We start from the raw sequence: 18,230 nt of genomic DNA, 5'->3' as shown, positions 1-18,230 counted from the left end.
AAACTCTAATTTTCTGCCTGGGATCGGGGCGTTTGCTTGGCTGGGTAGAGGTGGGTGAGGATATTGGAGCAGTGGGCCTCAGTGCTTTTGAAGCAGACTTGAGAGTGGTTCTGTGTTTGACCCCACCCTCACCCACACTTCAGGGTTACTCGGTGTCACCCATTCCTGAGCCTCATGGGGGATTTTGCAGAATAAATTAGATGGTTTCTGGCCTTTCCCACTACTGGTTTAGGATTCTGCTTTTCAGGGTATACCGGGACAAAGCAGCTGTCCACCTGCTTTCCATCTTTTAAAAGTTTGTTGCTGTTACAATATGGGTGCTCTTTTGTTTCAGTTTTTTTCAGGTAGATTTATGACTTAAAATACTTTTACTGGCATTATAATGGGGTTTTGAGAGGACCTAAAGGAAATATGTGTTCAATGCGTCCTTCTTTAGTGGAAAGTCTAAATGACATCTTAAATAGTAATAAACACCAGCACTGGTGATATTTATTGGGACTTACTCTGTGGCAATTTCTGTGATAAAACTTTACACACATTATCTTATTTTACTTAATCTGTCTAGTGTTTTCATGAGATTAGGAATGGAACACTCTCCTGCCCTGGCCAGGGTGGCTCAGGTGGTTGGAGCTTTGTCCCGTAAACCAAAAGGTCTCAGGTTCGATTCCTAGTCAGGAGGGCACATGCCTAGGTCATGGGTTCAGTCCTGGGCCCTGGCGCCATCGAGAAGCAACAACCAATCGTTATTTCTCAACTTGATGTTTCTCTAACCCTCTCTCCTCCTCCTCTTCTAAAGTCAGTAAGTGTGTCCTCGGTGAGGATTAAAAAGAAAAAAATTCTTCTCTCTCTGCTTTGTCAGTAAATATTACCCTCCACTTCCGTGTGCCATTTCATCGTGTACTAATCCTTATTACTTCCCATCTCCTCATTCACCATCTTTACCTCACGTCTGTCCTTGCATCTTTGTCTTAATGCCGCCCCTGGGCTAAGTTGGGCCCAGCTACTGGGTTTCTCACCTGGACGATTGCTCTGGTCATCCTAGGCTCCCCACTGCTTGCTGAGCCTCCGCTCTTTCTGACTGTGGCCCATCTGATTGTGGTCATGTTACCAAAACTGGCCTCTCATTGGTTTTAGGAGGAAGACAAAATCCTCGACGTGGCTATTAAGGCTCTACCCAGTGTGACCTGGCCTGTCTCACTAAAGCTAAAACATTTCCCCAGGCCCCACTCAAACTCAGGGCCTTCATATGTGCTGCTTTCTCTACTCGGGCAGACTCTTCCCCTCCACCCACTTTCCCTTGTTTAATTAACCCTAATCGTTCGTCAGACTGCAGCGCAAATGTCAGTTCATCAGAGAAGCCTTCCCTACGCCCAAGATTAGGTTACGTCCTTCCTGCTAGTTTCATGCTCTCACAGACAGCACCTTGTAGCTTTCCCCTGCAGTACAGTTTTCATTTACACTCTTGATGGCGTGTCTGTCTTTTCCCTCTTGACTGTGGCTGCCGTTACTGCAGGGGCAGGTCGGTGTTAGTTACTGATGTGTCCGCAGCACCTGTCAACAGTGTTTTGTACTTGGAGTGTGTTCAGTTCCTAGTTGGAGGAACAAATGGACTATGAAGGAATAGTCTCTACAGAGTCATGACTTAGGGAAGGATTTGGCTTATCTTGGGAACTGATGTTGTTACATTGTGATGATAGAGGGTGGGTGGCGCGTTTCATTGGGCAGACTTAACCTTCTAATTGCTGATGCAGGCCCTGGTGGCTGAACAGACCCACTTGCAAGACTGTTTCGATGCATGACCATCCATCTTCAGACAGATGATCATCGGTCCTCCTAAAGAGAGATGAAGGAGGGAGGACCTGCTGTCCATAGTGGCGAATGCAGTATTTGATGGTGGCGAGTGTTGTGAACACAGCACAACTTTGGGCTCCCTACAGTTTTGGGCCAAGTAATCAGAAACTGTCATTTTCTCTCATCTCTGTTTACACCAGGGCTGTTTGAAGTATGGGGAAGGACAAAAACACTCCTGCAGTCATGCATCTTGGGTGCTTTCTTGATATTTGGGCAGGATGAGACTTGATTTGATGTACTTATTTCACTCCTTCCAAAAATGGAGCAGCAAGCCCTGAATATTAAGTGCAGAGAACCTGTAAGGAGGAAGTAGGAGACTCTCCCAGGAACCACTGTTCTCTGCAGTAGTTTCTTTTGCCCTTGGTCACACCTTCACGCTGCCAAAGGCGACAGACCACTGTGGTCCTTTAGGAACTCAGCTTTATCTTTCTCGAGGGAAGAGATAGTAATAACTCATTGCTATTTCAAGAAATTTTCTTTCCAGTCTTTGCAAAATGAGATACAAAGGTGTTCTCAGAGATGGTAGTGTTTGGAGAACCTGCAGACCTTTCGTTAACCTTAGGATTTTAGTTGGAGCACACTTCCCATCGTCCTGGTTTGGCATAAAGGGGGGAAAGGAGAGAAGTCTGGAGTTGGACAGGGAGCTAATGGACTCCCCTCCTCTATTGACTGTGGCCTCTTCGTTGACTCTGTTGCTCTTAAGTTACCTGGACCTGTTCATTCCTCTGTGTTTCCGGTGGGGTGACCCAGTGCGGGGGTTATCACTTCAGTAGCCCCTTCACTGGTCCTGGCCCCTCTAATCTGCTTCCCTCCGGGCTGCTCTCCACAGTGCAACTGAGGGGGACCAATGTTTTGCCACCCCAGCGTATGGCTTTTGGGGTATTGATTTCTAAGCTGGTTTTAACAAACAGGAGACTCAGAAAGAACCTTGGGCCTTCCCCCTTACCTGCCTAAAGGAATTCAGATAGAAAAACTCACCGAAGGGGAAAGGAACGTCACCGTAGCATCTTAATATAAACTAAATGTGGCAGGCCGGGAGAAATCCAGCAAAGCCTGTTTGTTGAGCTTCCTTCTGTGTCCTATTGTCTCTGGGTGGCCCAGCAGGAATTTGTTTACCTGGTTTGCTCTTTCTCAGCTACCTGTGAGTTGCCTGCTTTTCCTCGGAACTCCCAAACCCCTGCCTCCCCTCTCCTTTATCCCAAACGGCATATAAACCTCAACTGTCCAGTGCGTCTTTGGGTCTCTTACCTTATGACAGGCGAGGTATGCATCTGGAATTGAGTTTGGGCATTGTTCTTGTTCATCTTTCTCACGTTAATTTAAATTTGATCATTAGCACAGATAGAGAAATTTAGAAGGTGGGAGGAGAGTTGGTTTTCATGCTCCCACACACCCTCTCCGGTTTTCCCGAAATGTGACCGTTATGCCCCCTACACTTGAAATGCCCACAGTGGCTTTCTCTGGCCTTAAAGATAAAGTTGTAATGTTAAGCTGGCCTGTCAGACCTTCTGTGCCTTCTTTCTATTTACCTTTGCAGACTCAGCTCTCTGCTGCCTGCCTTGTGTTTTATTTCTAGTCATATTGAACTTGTTCTCGTTCCCCGAGGTCAGTGTCAGTTTTGCATGTTTTCCCCTCTGTAAAGAACACCACCCTGTCCTAGCTGAACCCCAGTCTCATGGTCTGCACTTAAAGTACTTTTCTTATGAAGAGTATTGCTGGAACTCTCTAGACTGGGTCCGATTGTTACTGTTGGTATTTAAATGGGTATTGGTAATGGAAAAAGAGGGAAAAGGAACTTGGTATTGAGCTTACATCTTGGCATTGCTCTTGCTCTGCCAAGCGGATTAACACTCCTCCCATGCCTCTCCAGTACTGGGTTGTTGCAGGGCACACGGGGGGGGGGGGGGGGCATGGGGGGGGATGCTTGACCATAGAGGCCTGTCTGTCTAACCTGAAGAGAGAAGGGATTGGTTGGGAGGTAAACCCATCCCAAGTCCACAAAAGCCTGAGAAGTTGATTGGTTCTTTTGCAAAAGCACTTTGTCCCAGGCCAAGCTAATATATTACCAAGAGTATAAAGCGAGGGTGCCCCCACCCCTTGCGCCGCAGCACCCTGTGGTGCAGTCACCGTTCCTTTGAGCACTGTCTCACCCTGGAGCAACTACCATGTGGGCCTAGCAGCACCTGGGCCCACAGCAGATGGCATGGTCTCCAACAGGACAGCTCTTTCTCTTGCCACTTGGTAGTGTGCTTGCCTATGCGCTTGTGCATTCTCTCTCCATACCCTTGTGGCCTCAGCAGCCGCTTGGCCAGCAGCTTTATGGACTCTGCCACTGGAGCTTCTGGGAACAAGCTAAGTAAGCTACCTGGATGGGGACTGAGACCATTTAGCAGCTGCCTGTGGGCTCCAAATGACTAAGCACTAATATGAAGCAGAAACTCTGGACACTGGCTTTTGTCTTGGTCTTGCTGAGGACACAGTTGGACTTTTCCACGGCGGGACAGAGGGAGATGAGACTTTGGGAATCCAGGGGTGAGCTTCTGTTTCCACAGGAATAAACCATCTCGTCACCCCACAGTCTCCCGTGCATGGGCCCCTGGAATGCTTTCCTTGTGATCCTGCGGAAGAGCCTAATTTCCACCGACAGCAAGATGTCCCTGCTGTGTGTCCCCACAGCAGTCGGGCTTCTCCTGTTGGCACCCAACACATATAAATGTGCACTTAACTAATTGTCTTTCTCACTAGTTGGTAAGCCTTCTGAAGTAGGAACTATGGCAAACATGTTTACCACTGTTCACCATTCCTAGCTTGCTGTTTGGCACACGGAATGTGCTTGGTGAAAATCTGATGAATTAATAGGTTCATGAAGCCAAGATCCAAATTGACACAAAGACTATTGGATTATAACCTTGAGGTTGATAAAGACAGGTGGAACGTGTAAACCTCACTCTTAGAACTTTATTCCGTATTTATTGGAAGGGAGGGATATGCGTAATGGTGTGGACGTGACACAGCAGCGATCACAAGGGCCGTGCCTGTGTGCTGTGAGGGCTTAGGAACTCGGCATGCCCAGCCGACTGAAGTTCACAGCGTCACTTTAAAGCTTTGTGTTTCCAAGTGTTCAAAGTTTATTCTGCATCTCTGCGGGGCTAAGAGTCAATAGCTCTTGAGTTGGTAAATCAGAAAATATTTAGAGATTTACATAAATGAAATTTTTAAAAATCGCATTGCAACTTTTTGGGGAAGCAGATCCCTGAACATTTTCGAGTCGCGAAAGGTCGTAAGTGAGAAACCACACTTCACAGTCCCCAGTGCTGTTAAAGGAGCAGCTGTCCGCTGTTCCCCGGCCACGTGCGGTCCCGTTCTTCATTGCTTGTTCTTTTGACCACGAGACTCTTAGGAACATAATAATCCTTACAGTTTAGGAAAGAAGGCTGTGTTTTGGTAGTTTAGTAAGACATTACCATAGTGTCAATATAGTCTTTATTTCTTGTTTCCTCCTAATCTAGAGAGTTACAGTTATAAGAGCCCTGCTAATTAGTTAGCTCTGTGCCTCTTGATGAGGCCAGAAAGAAATCAGAGAAAGACAAATACCTTATGATGTCTCTTATGTGTGGAACTGAAAAAATAAATAAGCCACGCTCATAGATAGACAGCAATTTGGTTGCTGGAGGTGGGGAGTACAAATAAAGGGTGAATAAACTGTTTTTGTTTTGTATTTTTGGTTTAAATAAATTCAGTTTTAAAAAAATAGTTTAAAAGAAATTATTTCTCCAAGTCTAGGTTTTTAGGTTTGTTTTCTAGGCGTTAATTGGAAGTTTGTTTAAGATGAATGTTAACGTCTGTGGGGTTTTACACACATACCACCATCACCACCTTAAACATCTAAAGAATATATAATGTTGAGATGGAAAACCCTTAGTAACTGTTTTCTCAGCTTGTTTAATTTTGTTTTCTTTCTTCCGAGTCCATTCGGAAGCTTTCTTGGCCTGGAGGCAGAATTGAATAGTAGGTATGAATTTCAAGGTTACAGCTAAGCTTACTTGTCAACGGAAGGCAGTCACCAGGCCAACCACAGTCTTAATCTTATTTCATGCATCCTTGCCCTGAGGCAGAACTTTTCATTCATCATTTAGAGGAATTTAATAGAGATTAAAACTGCAGGTATCTTAGAAATTTGAAAAGATGTCAAAGGATGAATAAAAACATGTTTTTATGGAAATGCTTTGTAGTATTTGTCAGTTTTTGGTCATTGGTTATAAAGCTTTTCCAGGGCTTCGCAGAATTGAGTGCTACCCAATTCTGTGATTGGGTACTACTCAGATTCTTGTCATCTGAGACAGTTGGTAGTCAACTTTGCCTCTGTGCAGATGTTAAACACAAGTTTTGGCGTGACTGTGAAAAATACACACACAAATAAACTGATACCTAGAGCAATGATATAAATAAATAGATATCTAGATCAATGGTTGGAGGGGCGTACTTTTGCTCCCTTTGAGGGACATTAGTCAATGCCTAGACACCTTTTCATTGTAGCAACTGTGGTTCGTAAAGACCAGGATGCTGCTTAAACCTTCAATAACGTACAAAAATGTCAGTAGGGATGCTATTGAGAAACCCTGATTTGATAGGTAGATAGATAGATAGATAGATAGATAGATGTTAATACATATAAGACATGCATGTGTGTATAAATCTTACTTTGGTGGAATTTTTCTCAGAATGAAAATACTTAAGGACACAACTCATTTCAGTTCCCAGAACAGTCAGCATCTGTTCAATGTGGGGGTTTTAGCTATGCCGTACACATAAACCCTATTACAGCCACAGGCGCCATGGCCAGGACGCTCACTCACCTCTTCCTCCAAGCTGTTCCTTTGGAAGCAGAGCCGTGCCAGTTAGAGGCGGGCTTCAGACAGAGACTCGGGGCACCGCCCACGGAAAGGGCCTTGGACGGTCGCGCATCCTTGGTACAGTCTCTTTCCTGTGACATTTCCCCTGTGCCCCTCTTGATAGTGGAGTGCTCCTAACCTTGTACGAAAGGGTTAGCCTTTAATCTCTGCCCTCTCTAGCTACCATGGTCACCCCGAATATTTATATGAACTGAACAGTAGGACGACAAAAGGAATAAGAGGGGGCATGGGTGTGGATTTGAACCTAATGACAACTTTTGGTTGTCTTTAGTTTCTGTAACTGAGTATTTTCCTAAAGTTTTGGAACACTTCTTAGATTCTATTTGAGGCCTATTTCTAATGAAAAAGTTAAGTAATTTTTTTAATGCTTGGTTATAGGTATGAAAATAAAATGAGCTTTATTTGAATGATAATGTAAGAAAGAAAAACATGATCTACTGATGTGACTACAAGTTAATATAAGTTGGAGATTTTAAAATTGTTTTGAGGCAGACTTCTAGTCAAGATGGTAGTGTAGGCAGACATGACTCACCTCTTCACACAACCACATTAAAATTACAACTAAAATATAGAACAGCCATCACTCAGAACTGTCAGAAATCAAGTTGAATGGAAGTCTGTCACCTACGGATTTAAAGAAACCACATCCATCCAGACTGGTAGGAGGGGCATAGCTGTGGAAGGGGCTGGTCCCACACCCACGTGTGGTAGAAAAAAATTGTGGAGGGATATCTTGGGACCAAGGAGTCCCAGCCCCACACCAGGCCCCACAGCCCAGGGTTCCAGTGCCAGGAAGATAAGCCCCTATAACTTCTGGCTGCCAAAACTAGTGGGATTGAGTTGGTGGAAGAAACTGCTGAATCACCTACTCAGACTCACTCTCTTTGAGCTCCAGCACCAGGATAGCAGCTTGAAAGGCACCAGTGGCATACTGGAAGATACTGAAATATCTGATATCAAAGCGAGCAGAGGCCATTATCCCTTTTCTAAACCCCCCCCCCCCCCGNAACCCCCCCCCCCCCCCCCGCCAAGGAGCTGGCAGGCTGGTGCCATATCTGAGACTCCCATCAAGAATCAACCTGGCTAACACTGACTCACCGTGGAGATCCCCAGAGACTTTGCCCCACCCACTTATATGGGCCTGCCCAAGCGGCTTTTCCATATGAATGGCTGATCTTGGCTCATGCTTCATAACTTCTTAAATCCTCTCAAACAAGCAGCACCATGGCTACAGACCATATCACAGCACCACCACTCTGCCCCTGCACAGCTGCTCCTCCACAAATTACGGAGGTTGATGGTCAGTGGTCACAGCCAATCCTTGCAGCTGGCTAGCCTGGGAAAATCTCTCCTATTGACCTACTAACAGCAACAAAGGCTCAACTACAAGAGGAGGATGTATTCAGCCCACACAAAGGTCACACCCTGAGTATCCTACTTGGGTGATAGGGGAGGCTATGCCACTGGACCCTACAGGACACCTGCTACAATACACCGTACTGCCAAGGCATAGCATCAAAGCAGCTCTATCAAACATGTAGAAACATACACAGGGAGGCTGTCAAAATGAGGAGTAAACATGGCCCAAGTGAAAGAACAGATCCAAACTTCAGAAAAAGAGCTAAATGAAATGGAGCTAAGCGATCTATCAGATGCAGAGTTCAAAACACTCGTTATAAGGATGCTCAGGGCACTTAGTGAGGACCTTACCAGTATAAAAAAGACCCAGTCAGAAATAAAGGATACACTAATTGAAATAAAAACAATTTACAGGGCAGCAACAGTAGATTGGATGAAGCTGAGAAGAAAAGCAATGATTTGGAACATAAAGAAGCAAAAAACAACCACACAGAACAACAAGAAAAAAAAAAGAAGTAAAAAAACAAAAACACCACCCTCCCCAGAGGATAGTGGAAGCAGCCCCTGGGACAACTTCAAGAGGTCCAACATTTGAGTCATAGGGGGATTAGAAGGAGAAGAGAAAGCAAGAAATTGGAAGTCTATTTGAAAAAGTAATGAAAGAAAACTTCCCTAATTTGGTGAAGGAAATAGACATGCAAGTCCAGGAAGCACAGAGAATGCCAAAGAAGATGGATGCAAAGAGGCCCACTCCAAGACATAATTAAAATGCCAAAGGTTAACGATAAAGAGAGAATCTTAAGAAGCAGCAAGAGAAGTTACTTTCCTATAGGGGAGTTCCCGTAAGACTATCAGCTGATTTCTCAAAATAAACTTTGGGGGCTAGGAAGGGTTGACAAATGGTCAAAGTCAGGAAAATCAGGGACCTGATTGCTTACCCAGCAAAGCTATCATGTAGAATTGAAGGGCAGATAAAGAGCTCCCCACACACGCAAAAAAAACTAAAGGACTTCATTGGCACCAAACCATTATTACATGAAATGTTAAAGGGACTTATTTAAGAAAAAGAAGATTGAAACTATGACCAATAAAATGGCAAAAGATACAAATCTCTCAACAATTGGATCTAAAAAACAAACTAAACAAACAAGAACAGATGGAATCATGGATATAGAGAGCATTTTGATGGTTCCCAGATGGGAGGGGTAGGGGGAAATGGGTGAAGACATGAGGGGATTAAGCAGTACAAATAGATAGTTACAGAATACCCATGGGGATGTAAAGTACAGTATAGGAAGTGGAGTGGTCAGCTTACATGCATGACCCATGGACGTGAACAGTGGTGGGGGAGTGCCTGAAGGAATGGGGGGTACTAGGGAAAAGGAGGAAAAGTCAGGACAACTATAATAGCATAATCAGTAAAATATAATTAAACATTAAAAAAATAAAATTGTTCAGAAAACAAGCTGCTTAAGCTCAGGTGTGTTACTGTCTTTCTAATTTGCAATATTGTGTAGGAGCAAGGTAACTTCTATCCAAAAGGGTGGTAATGAACTTCTGCTTCATACGTGTACCCTTTAAGATAGAGTTGGCTTCATAGAACCCAAAACAAACTCAAAATACCCGCTGTCAACAGAACTCAAGTGACTTAAACAACCAAGAAGCGTATTACTTTCAAATGAAAGCAGCCCATAGGTAGGCAGCACAGGGCTGGTATAACTGTTCCCGAAACAGGCATGCCAAGCCTCCCTCCTTGGTACTCCAGCCTTGGTGTGAGGTCTTTTCGTCAAAGATGGGCGCTTTGAGCTGACGTTCATTGAGAAACTTGGACCTGGCCATTTGGCTGCCAACACAGATGCAGACCTGACTCGGTGACATTCCTAGCCTGGGCATCTACATTAGGCAGTAAAGGCAAACTGGCTACTGCAGTTCTGAGGTAGGCACCTCACAGGTGCAGCACACCACCTCTATCCAACCCGGGTATTACCTGCCAGTTGGTAATGTTCACTTAGCTTGCCCAGTGTGGGTCAGATGCAGTTCAGTGCCAGGTCATTTGATGAGAAGACCTAAGCCCACTTTTCCTTCCCTGAACCACATCCCTCAGAGCTTGGCCTCTGCTGGGTCAGGTTTCCTGTTTTGCAGTAAAACTTATCCACTTAGAGTTTGCTCTTTGATCTTTTAGTGTTTTTCTCTTAAAGTTGTTATGTACACTTTCCAGCCAGCAAGAAGGGTGGGGGAAGGGAAGATCACCCTCTCTTTTTAGGACACGGCCCAGAAGGCACACAACATGTGCACTTACATCTCATTTGCTAGAATTTAGTCACATGGTCATTAGTTGCAAAGGAAACAGTGTTTTGGATGGGAGCTAGCAGACTCAGCAGAAAGAACTGGGCTTCTTGTTACTAAAGAATGAGAGACAACCAGCAGACTTTGAAACAGTATTCAAAATATCAACTCGTGAAAATATTAAAAATGACTGTCTCACCTCATCAAGGCTCTCAGATGGTAAAAGCAAGGTATTATTATTCTATGGCAATTAATTACTGGTTAGATGCTCTTTTTCCTTTCTTTTTTTAGTCTCTCTGTGGTTTTATTCTTCCCACTCCCTCGTTTCCAAAAGCAAAAGTAATCATCAGTTCATCTTTTCTTCTCCTAGGACTTTCCATGACGTTTCCGAAGATGTGAAATCTTCAGTAGACTGACGTGGCTTCCGCTGCAGTAGTTTCTCTGGGAAGTTTAACCTTGACTGTGAGTTCAGCTCAGCTGTGGCCTTCTGTCCGTTCGGCTGTGCCTGGCAAGCAGAGCCCAGGAAGAGGAGCAGAAGCCTCCTGGCCTTCCATACAGACTACGTGGACAAGAGCGAGCTTGCTGTGGGCCGCTTTGCCACTTTGAAGCACAGCTTTAGAGCTCTGAAATGTGGTTTGCACACCTCACCGTGGCTGAGATGGCTTGAAAAGTTTCAGTTTGTACACTGGTACCGTGGCTTGAAATTTCCCCCCTCTGCTTATCTATATTATGATTAAAATATGTATATATAAAGTTATTTTTGAGAGCCCTAAACTACCTGCTGTCAAGAGGATGTACAATATAATCTTTCTCCTGTTTTAAGAAATCTGTTCGTACACTTTTCGATGGCAGTCACTTGTCGATGAAAAGGGCTTTCACTTTTGAGTATGGAGTTGCTTGAGCAAGAAAATGAGTCTACTTCCCACAGTATACAGTCCTGTCCGAAGAAGAGCAGACCTTAAGTGTAAGGGCAAAGTAGCTTATTTCAAGTTCAGTTAGTTGTATGTCGCAACCATAGGAGAGACAGACGGACTAAAGATCTTTGTCCACTTTCTTTTTCCTCCATCTCCCATTACGCTGTTGCCAGAATTCCAAAACTTGGCAGACCACACTGAAGTGAAATATGTGTAAGCTGCTATTAATGGTAACAATATGCTAGAATTCAAGTTGTATTTTTTTTCTGTCAAAATGTTTTAAGTGAAGAATCTCAGGTGCAGCAGGACTTTGGTTTGTTAATGTGTCCCTGTTTCTTTATTTGGAATTCTGCCACTTAGTTACCGATAGGCTAGAATTTGGTCTTCATGCAGCATTTTTCCATCACTCAGCACAGTGCCTTGCACATACGACTCTCTAGGTGAACGCTTGGTGACTTAAATTGTGACTTTTTAAGTATGTCAGATATCACAATTACCAGCATAGTGCTTTACATTTTGCAGGGTCTCGTTGAGTGTAATTATCTCACAACAACATCACATAACCTTTCGTACAGCTTTGTCTTGTTTTGTAACAGTTTCACACAGATGGGGAAGCCAAGGTTCAGAAAAGTGACCAACACAAAGTCATGAAGTTTAATAAGATTTGACCTCAAATCTTCTGACTCCATAAGCCTTCAAACTCTGCTATACTGTAGTGTTTCTTCTTAATATCTTACAGTGTTTACAGTGCAGTGAGATAAACTAGGTATCCAAGTCCTTGGACTTGTCCTACAGTTAATGACTGGGCTGGCACTAGAACCGAACTCTCGGCCTTGTGCCCTTTCCATTATGTAGAAAATGGTCCTCAGGCTCCTTCCCTGCCCCTAAGGGAATATGGAGGGGAAATGGTTCTTTAGTATCAGAGATCACGTTTTTTGGAAAACAAAAGTAGAAACTATTTTTTTCTAAAACCCTTCCGACTAAGAAGCATTGTTAGTGATAATTAACTGAAACTTATTCTGATATTTCTTAAGAAAAACTCTGCCTAGAAGGGAGGCTACAATAAGGTCTTTGACTGTTTGTACAGGAGACTACATGTAGGTCTCTTATTTTTACTATGAATCCTTCAACAAGCATAATTTGATATATCACCAGGTGTTACATTCGGCCACTGTATACCTCATTATTTTCTGCAGCCTGTTGTTTAATCATTCATTCAGTAAAACCTTTACCGAGAGTTTGCCAAACTAGGTTGCCTGCCAGATGCTGTGCAAGGTGCCGTAGGGAGTAACTCATGAGAAGGCCTCTCACGTTAAAGGGTAGATCATATGTATTGCTAAAAAGAAAATTTTGTATTAAAGGAGTTAAAAGAGAAATCAGGTTTGTTTTTGTTAATTGCGTAAAGGAAAAGTTTATAGCTATAATTAGCACATATTCGTATGAGGTAGATATACACAAAGATTTAGAGTGCGTATACAGATTATGTTCTTCCAAAGTGCTTTGAGCTTTACAAAGTGATGTTGCAAAAAACTGAACTTGAGCTAATGTATGGCTGTAGCCTGTCGTAATTATTTGTGTGAATACCACAGGTAGTGGGGAGGACTCTGTGCTCTGAGAGAATGGATTAGAGCTTCCCAAACGGGTAGTGATATAGTATCATCACCCATAGTATCATCACCTTGAACATCAGCAACAGAGGTGCCCCGCAGGCTGCACCATCCTGGTTGCTAAATGCGAAGTAGCCCTGAGCCCCAGCAACTGCGAGGATTGGGAAGCCAGACTGGGTAGAGGAGGGCTTCCTGGAACCCACAGAGACAGAAACATGCCCCCTCAGATACGGAGAGGTTTTGCAGAATTTTCACAGGGCATGGAGAGCAAGCAGTATGAAAAGGTAGGAATCTCAAGCTCAAGTGTCAGAGATGACCAACCCTGAGAGTCTTAGTCTTTGACCCAGAAAGAAGGATAAAATGCATTGATGAAGCAGAAGTAGCTTCAGTACAAACTGAGTACAGAAACCCTACTGCAATGTCCTGCATTTTACTGCTGTGTTAAAGATTAGTTCACATGGACTATTCAGTTGTGAACTGAATGGAGGAGGAGAAGATAAATGCTCTCCACACAAATATGGCCCCCCCCCTCTCAGAAGGGCAAGGCATGTGACATTCAGCATAACCTCTATGTCATGCAAGTCCTTCTTCAGTTTCACAATTCTCACCACACTCAGTGTTTCCGGAAGTGATCTCTGTCCGACTGCCTTAGGTACCAGTCTTATTTATTTTTAAATTTGCAAGAACCCTACACTGTCTTCCGTTAGAGGTGGTTAGCTGGCAGGGCGTTCCTTCTGAGACTGGTGGAGGTTTACTCTGGACAGTGGGAAAATACCCAAGAATTGTAATGGAGGTGCTTTACTTAAACAGCCTCAGTAGCCCTTGAAAATAGCAGCTGTTTATCCGGTGTAAAAAGGCTGGCTGCTCAAGGGCTTGCAGATAAGGACCTCTGGCTCACCTTGGTTTTTTCAGTGGGAACTCAACCTGAACCCATCCTGACCCTTCAGGGCTTCCTAGTACTGCTAGTTCTCACTTTCATTGTATTTAGTGCTTCAGGACCTGGCACTGCTGGGTGGGAAATGCTCGGAAATTCAGGCCAGGAGGGTTAGATTGGAGCGCAGTAATTTTAGGTGAGCTACCCAGAGCTTTCACCCTTGAGTTCATAGCAAGCACCCTGTCTCATACTCTGGTCCTGGTGTCTGGTCTCCTCCGAGGGTCTTCCAAGACCCACAGTAGAAATACTCTCTAACAGCAGACTTTCAAATGCTAGTTCCAGCCAAGAACAGGTACTTTTGTTTTTATTAATTACTTGCCTTTGCATGTTTACCATCAAAATATATTCATTTTATTAACTGTGAGGACCTTCCCCCCAAAATCACATACTGCCTGAAACCAGAACAGCTATTTTGATAGACTTGATTTACAATCCTCTGGTTTTAAAACTATTTGCTAGCATCATAGACATTCTGTGCTAGAATGGGCCTTTATACTTCAGTGATTCTGTCATTTTCTAGAGAAGGAAAGAAATCCATAGGTTACAGTGGCTTTTGTAACACACGCAAAGCCAGTTAGTAACAGAGTTCACAGAATATAGGTCCTTTTTTCTCTCCATTGTTCTACTTCTCTTTCCTTTTCCTTGTAGTTGAGTAGCTTTTGGAAAAATGTGTTCCTTATAGCAGTAGTTCAAAGGTATGCTATTAAATGGTATAAGAAAATAAAAGTGTGTGGGGGAGGGACTCCATGGTTAATTCAAATTGAGAGATGGTTGGTTTGTTTTCTTTCTGTAGGACTTCTAAAGGTTTTAAACATGACATTGTATAGTGTGAGTTTATAAGAGGGGACAAAGACTGTTTCCTTAGACTTATTTGACCTTAAACTGCACCCCGCATCGTCCTTTTCTCAGAGCGTCTCAACATACTGCTTACTGGTCCTTTGGGAAACGTGGTTCTGCAGTAAGTTTACAGCTCTTGTAGGAGGTGACATCCGTGATGGGAAGTCTGAATGGTAAATCTCTCTCCATGGTACCCAGTAATTGTAATGAACCTCAACATTTAGTGTGATACTAGAAAGCAAACTTATTTGCCCTTCAGAGCTGTATGTAAAGTAATAGAGTCTTTCCACCTATGGTGTGTGAAATCAGTATTTGTGTTTAGTTTTGCAAGTTTTGCAAGGATCAATTAATGTGCAGATGCTGTGGTGACATATTGATATTACTTTTAATGATGCTTTTGTATGGTGCTTTCGGACTACTTTCGTAACAGCCCTGTCTACTTTTGTGAGACAGGCAGATGTTACATATTATCAGATGAGGCCCTGGAGGCTCAGAAAGGTTTCTGTGGTTTTCCTTTAAGTTCACACCACACAATAATGGAGCCAGAATTCAGTCAGAATTTCTGACTCCAAGTCCAGAATTATTCACACCCGGTTTCATATTTTCCTTCTAGATTTATATTTTACAATGAAAGGTGTGGAAGCAATTCTTAAAATAGTACATTTTGGCTTATTATCAAACACTGTTTCTTCTTCATTGTGGTGACTCAGAAAATGTAACTCCTTTTATAACTATCCCAAAGAAAACCCTTCTTAGTTCCTTGCACTGCCATTTGTGTAGGTGACTGCCGTGTATTTCAAATACCATTTGATTTTGAAACCAAGATTGGACTATATAGTGTGGTTGCTTATGTAATTTTGGAAAATGTATCAACCCAGCATTCTCATGCAAGCAAAGAGGTTCGAAAGTAAAAAAGTATTCAAATCCAACAATAGGTCTTTATTCTCTCACCAATGCTGTTTCTTAGCTTTAACTTGCTTTGACAACCTATTGATGTAACTTCTTTGTAAACGTAAAATATTTATATTTTGAAATAAAATTGGTGTTGAATGAATCAGGTAGTAAACTTAGTCTTATTTCTGTTGAGAAATTCGATCTTTGATGAAGTCAGACTTTCATAAATACATCCATCTGTCTCTTACGTCTTATATCTTTTCCTTTGGCACCAGAGCTTACACTGAATTTTTATGAAATACGGGCAATTTACATAAAGGAAAATGTGTCTAGGGAGTGGACACTGGGCGCTGTAAAGAGGTGAAAGAAAGGGTCCTAGGCTGAGGTTGGAACCCTCAGGGCACAGGATACAGGGGCCTTAAGGTAGGGAGGTAAGGAAATGGTGAGGTGGGGGTGGCTGAGGAGGAAGAGATCAGAGGGTAGAAAAAATGTATAAAGGAACAGCACATTTTAAATGAACAAAACAAGCGTAAGTTGTGGCTATGTTCAACACCAGGGATGTCAGCGCAGCACTGGCAGGTGGTGCTGAAACCCTCAGTGGAAGTACTGCGGACCACCTGTCAGTGATGCTTGGGAAAGAGCTTGCTGCCACCTCGAGCTAGTGGTGTTCAGCTCACCGACTGGACATCGTGGAGGGAGAAATGATCCTGGGCAAGAGCCACACAGTGTTTTCTACTCCAATGGTGTCTCGTTAGCAGATGAGCTGGTTCACAAAGCACTTCTTCATGCTTCTCAGTCTATTGCTTATGCCCAGACCCCTTCAGAGGGAGTGTGCTTCTGACAACCTCCTCTTGGCTTTGCTTCTGGAATCCTTAGGGTAAGGGGGTTCAGCTTTCCCATCCCAATCACACAGGGACCCTGCTTCTTAGCCTTACCCTTCAGTGAGTTTAGTCGGAAATAAACAGTAATAATCTTTTCAGTCAATGGACAGCTGTAAAGAAACAGTTCTGTGCTAGACACTAGGGGGAAAGTAATTTTGAAAACATCGAATAGTAGGTGAAGCTTTTCCATTTGCTCTATGTTACTTCCTTCTCAAGAGTAACTCTGAACAGTAGGCCAAAAGATACCCAAACCACTGCCTTCTCGCCGAGCACCTAGATACGACTTAATCGCATAATCAAATACTTAATCTTCAATCCAGCTCAAAGGAGCAGAATCTCACTAAAGGTGAGAAAGTGGAAAAAGGAGCGGCGTGGAGGGGAAATGGGCCTCGGAAGCACCATAACCGGTGGAATTCCCACCGCACAGTAAAAGCCCGGCTTTGTAGCCTTGACTCTAGTTCTGCTGTTAGTTTCAATCCCAGCGCAGCTTCTAGAAATTGTCACTGAATGGGAGTTAGGATGAGTCATCTATCTGGAGGACAGGAAGCTTTGCTGACGGCGGTTGTCCTTGTCGTGCTAAGAGGACACGTGGCCGTGGGAGGCCCTCATGTGTCCTGTTTATTCCAGTGCAGCGAAACATGCGTGGAACCCACCGAAGAGGGGTCTCAAAAGAGTCGGGGCGGGCCAGGGGGCGGGGCAGAACGGGGGCGGGGCCGGGATAGGGGCGGGGCTGTGGAGCGGACCCCGTAGGAAAGCACTGCGGAGCGAGGCAGGGGCGGGGCTCGGCGGCGGCGGCCGAGCAGTCTGGGGGCGGGGCCGCCCCGGGGGCGGGGCCTCGGGCGGCGCGGGTGCAGTGCCGCAGCCGCGGGCGGGCTGGCTGGCAGGCGGTGGGCCCGCAGTGGCGCGGCGTCCGGGCTGTGCGACGGGCGGAGAGCCATGGCCGCCTCTGCGGGCCCTGCCGGCGTTGGCGGCGCCGGGGCAGTGCAAGGCTCGGGCCCGTCCGGCTTCACCTTCGACTCAGGACTTGAGATCAAAACTCGCTCGGTGGAGCAGACGCTGCTCCCGCTGGTTTCTCAGGTAAAGTGGCTCTCGGCGCGGCCCCTCGTCTCCGGCCGCGTCCGGTGATGGCGGCGGTGCTCGCGTTGCGGGGCCGGGCCGGAGACAGCCGTAGCCTCACGTTCGGCACCCTCGCTACGAAGTGGGCGTCGGACCGCCTGTCTGGGTTCGGGGACGCGCCTCGGCGGAGGCGGCGGGAGGCGGGACCCTGAGAGATCCCGAGGCGAGGCCGAGTGGGCTGAGCCGCAGGGGAGGCTGCGGGGCGCAGCTTGCGGTGCGGCCCGGGGTGCCCCGCCGGCAGGTGCGCGGCCCGGCCTGTCCCACACGACACGCTTCGGGGCTGCGGGTCAGGAGCTGCTGGCCCGGCGAGGCCCCCTTGGAGTGCGGGCGGCCGAGCCCACCTCCCGGGAGGCAGAGAGGACCCCCGCGGGGGCCCTGCCAGCACACAGGGACCTTCGTCGCCACTCCCGAACCCCCCGCCGGCTCACGTTTGCATCCCCAGTCCAACCCCGGACCGGTGGCCACTCGGGCGGGGGCATTCCTGCCCGCCTCCGAGTCCGGCGTGCTCTCCCCGAGGCCTTTGTCCCTCTCCCCTGCGCGCGCGCGCGCGCGGGAGTGTGTCGGCTCGCCCGGCTCCCGTTCAGCCCCGGGCCACCCTGCCCCTTCCCCCGGACCTGCCCGCTCCCTCCCGTCGGCTC

At 45.6% G+C, this 18,230-nt stretch overlaps 2 protein-coding genes across 5 annotated transcripts in view; both read left to right on the top strand.

The window, feature by feature from the left end:
• TMEM245 (transmembrane protein 245) overlaps window positions 1-14,237 on the top strand; it is an 85,316-nt gene extending 71,079 nt beyond the window's left edge. For 2 of the 4 annotated variants that reach the window (XM_037047551.1, XM_037047553.1), the window contains one exon: window positions 10,780-14,237. In XM_037047551.1, the coding sequence (XP_036903446.1) occupies window positions 10,780-10,825 (46 nt within the window). In that variant the 3' untranslated portion in view covers window positions 10,826-14,237. Of the gene's footprint in view, window positions 1-5,818; window positions 6,126-10,779 lie in introns of those variants that run through there. The other 2 variants (XR_005066721.1, XM_037047554.1) reach the window with 2 other exon arrangements.
• Window positions 14,238-17,319: 3,082 nt separating this feature from the next.
• CTNNAL1 (catenin alpha like 1) overlaps window positions 17,320-18,230 on the top strand; it is a 50,261-nt gene continuing 49,350 nt past the window's right edge. The window contains exon 1 of the mRNA XM_037047550.1: window positions 17,320-17,553. Within this exon, the coding sequence (XP_036903445.1) occupies window positions 17,413-17,553 (141 nt within the window). The 5' untranslated portion in view covers window positions 17,320-17,412. The remainder of the gene's footprint in view (window positions 17,554-18,230) is intronic.

The sequence above is a fragment of the Sturnira hondurensis genome, unplaced genomic scaffold, assembly GCF_014824575.4.
Source record: "Sturnira hondurensis isolate 20B ecotype Veracruz unplaced genomic scaffold, ASM1482457v3 Scaffold0006013, whole genome shotgun sequence".
In the NCBI taxonomy this organism is placed as follows: Eukaryota; Metazoa; Chordata; class Mammalia; order Chiroptera; family Phyllostomidae; genus Sturnira; species Sturnira hondurensis.
This window is presented reverse-complemented; position numbering and strand designations above follow the sequence as displayed.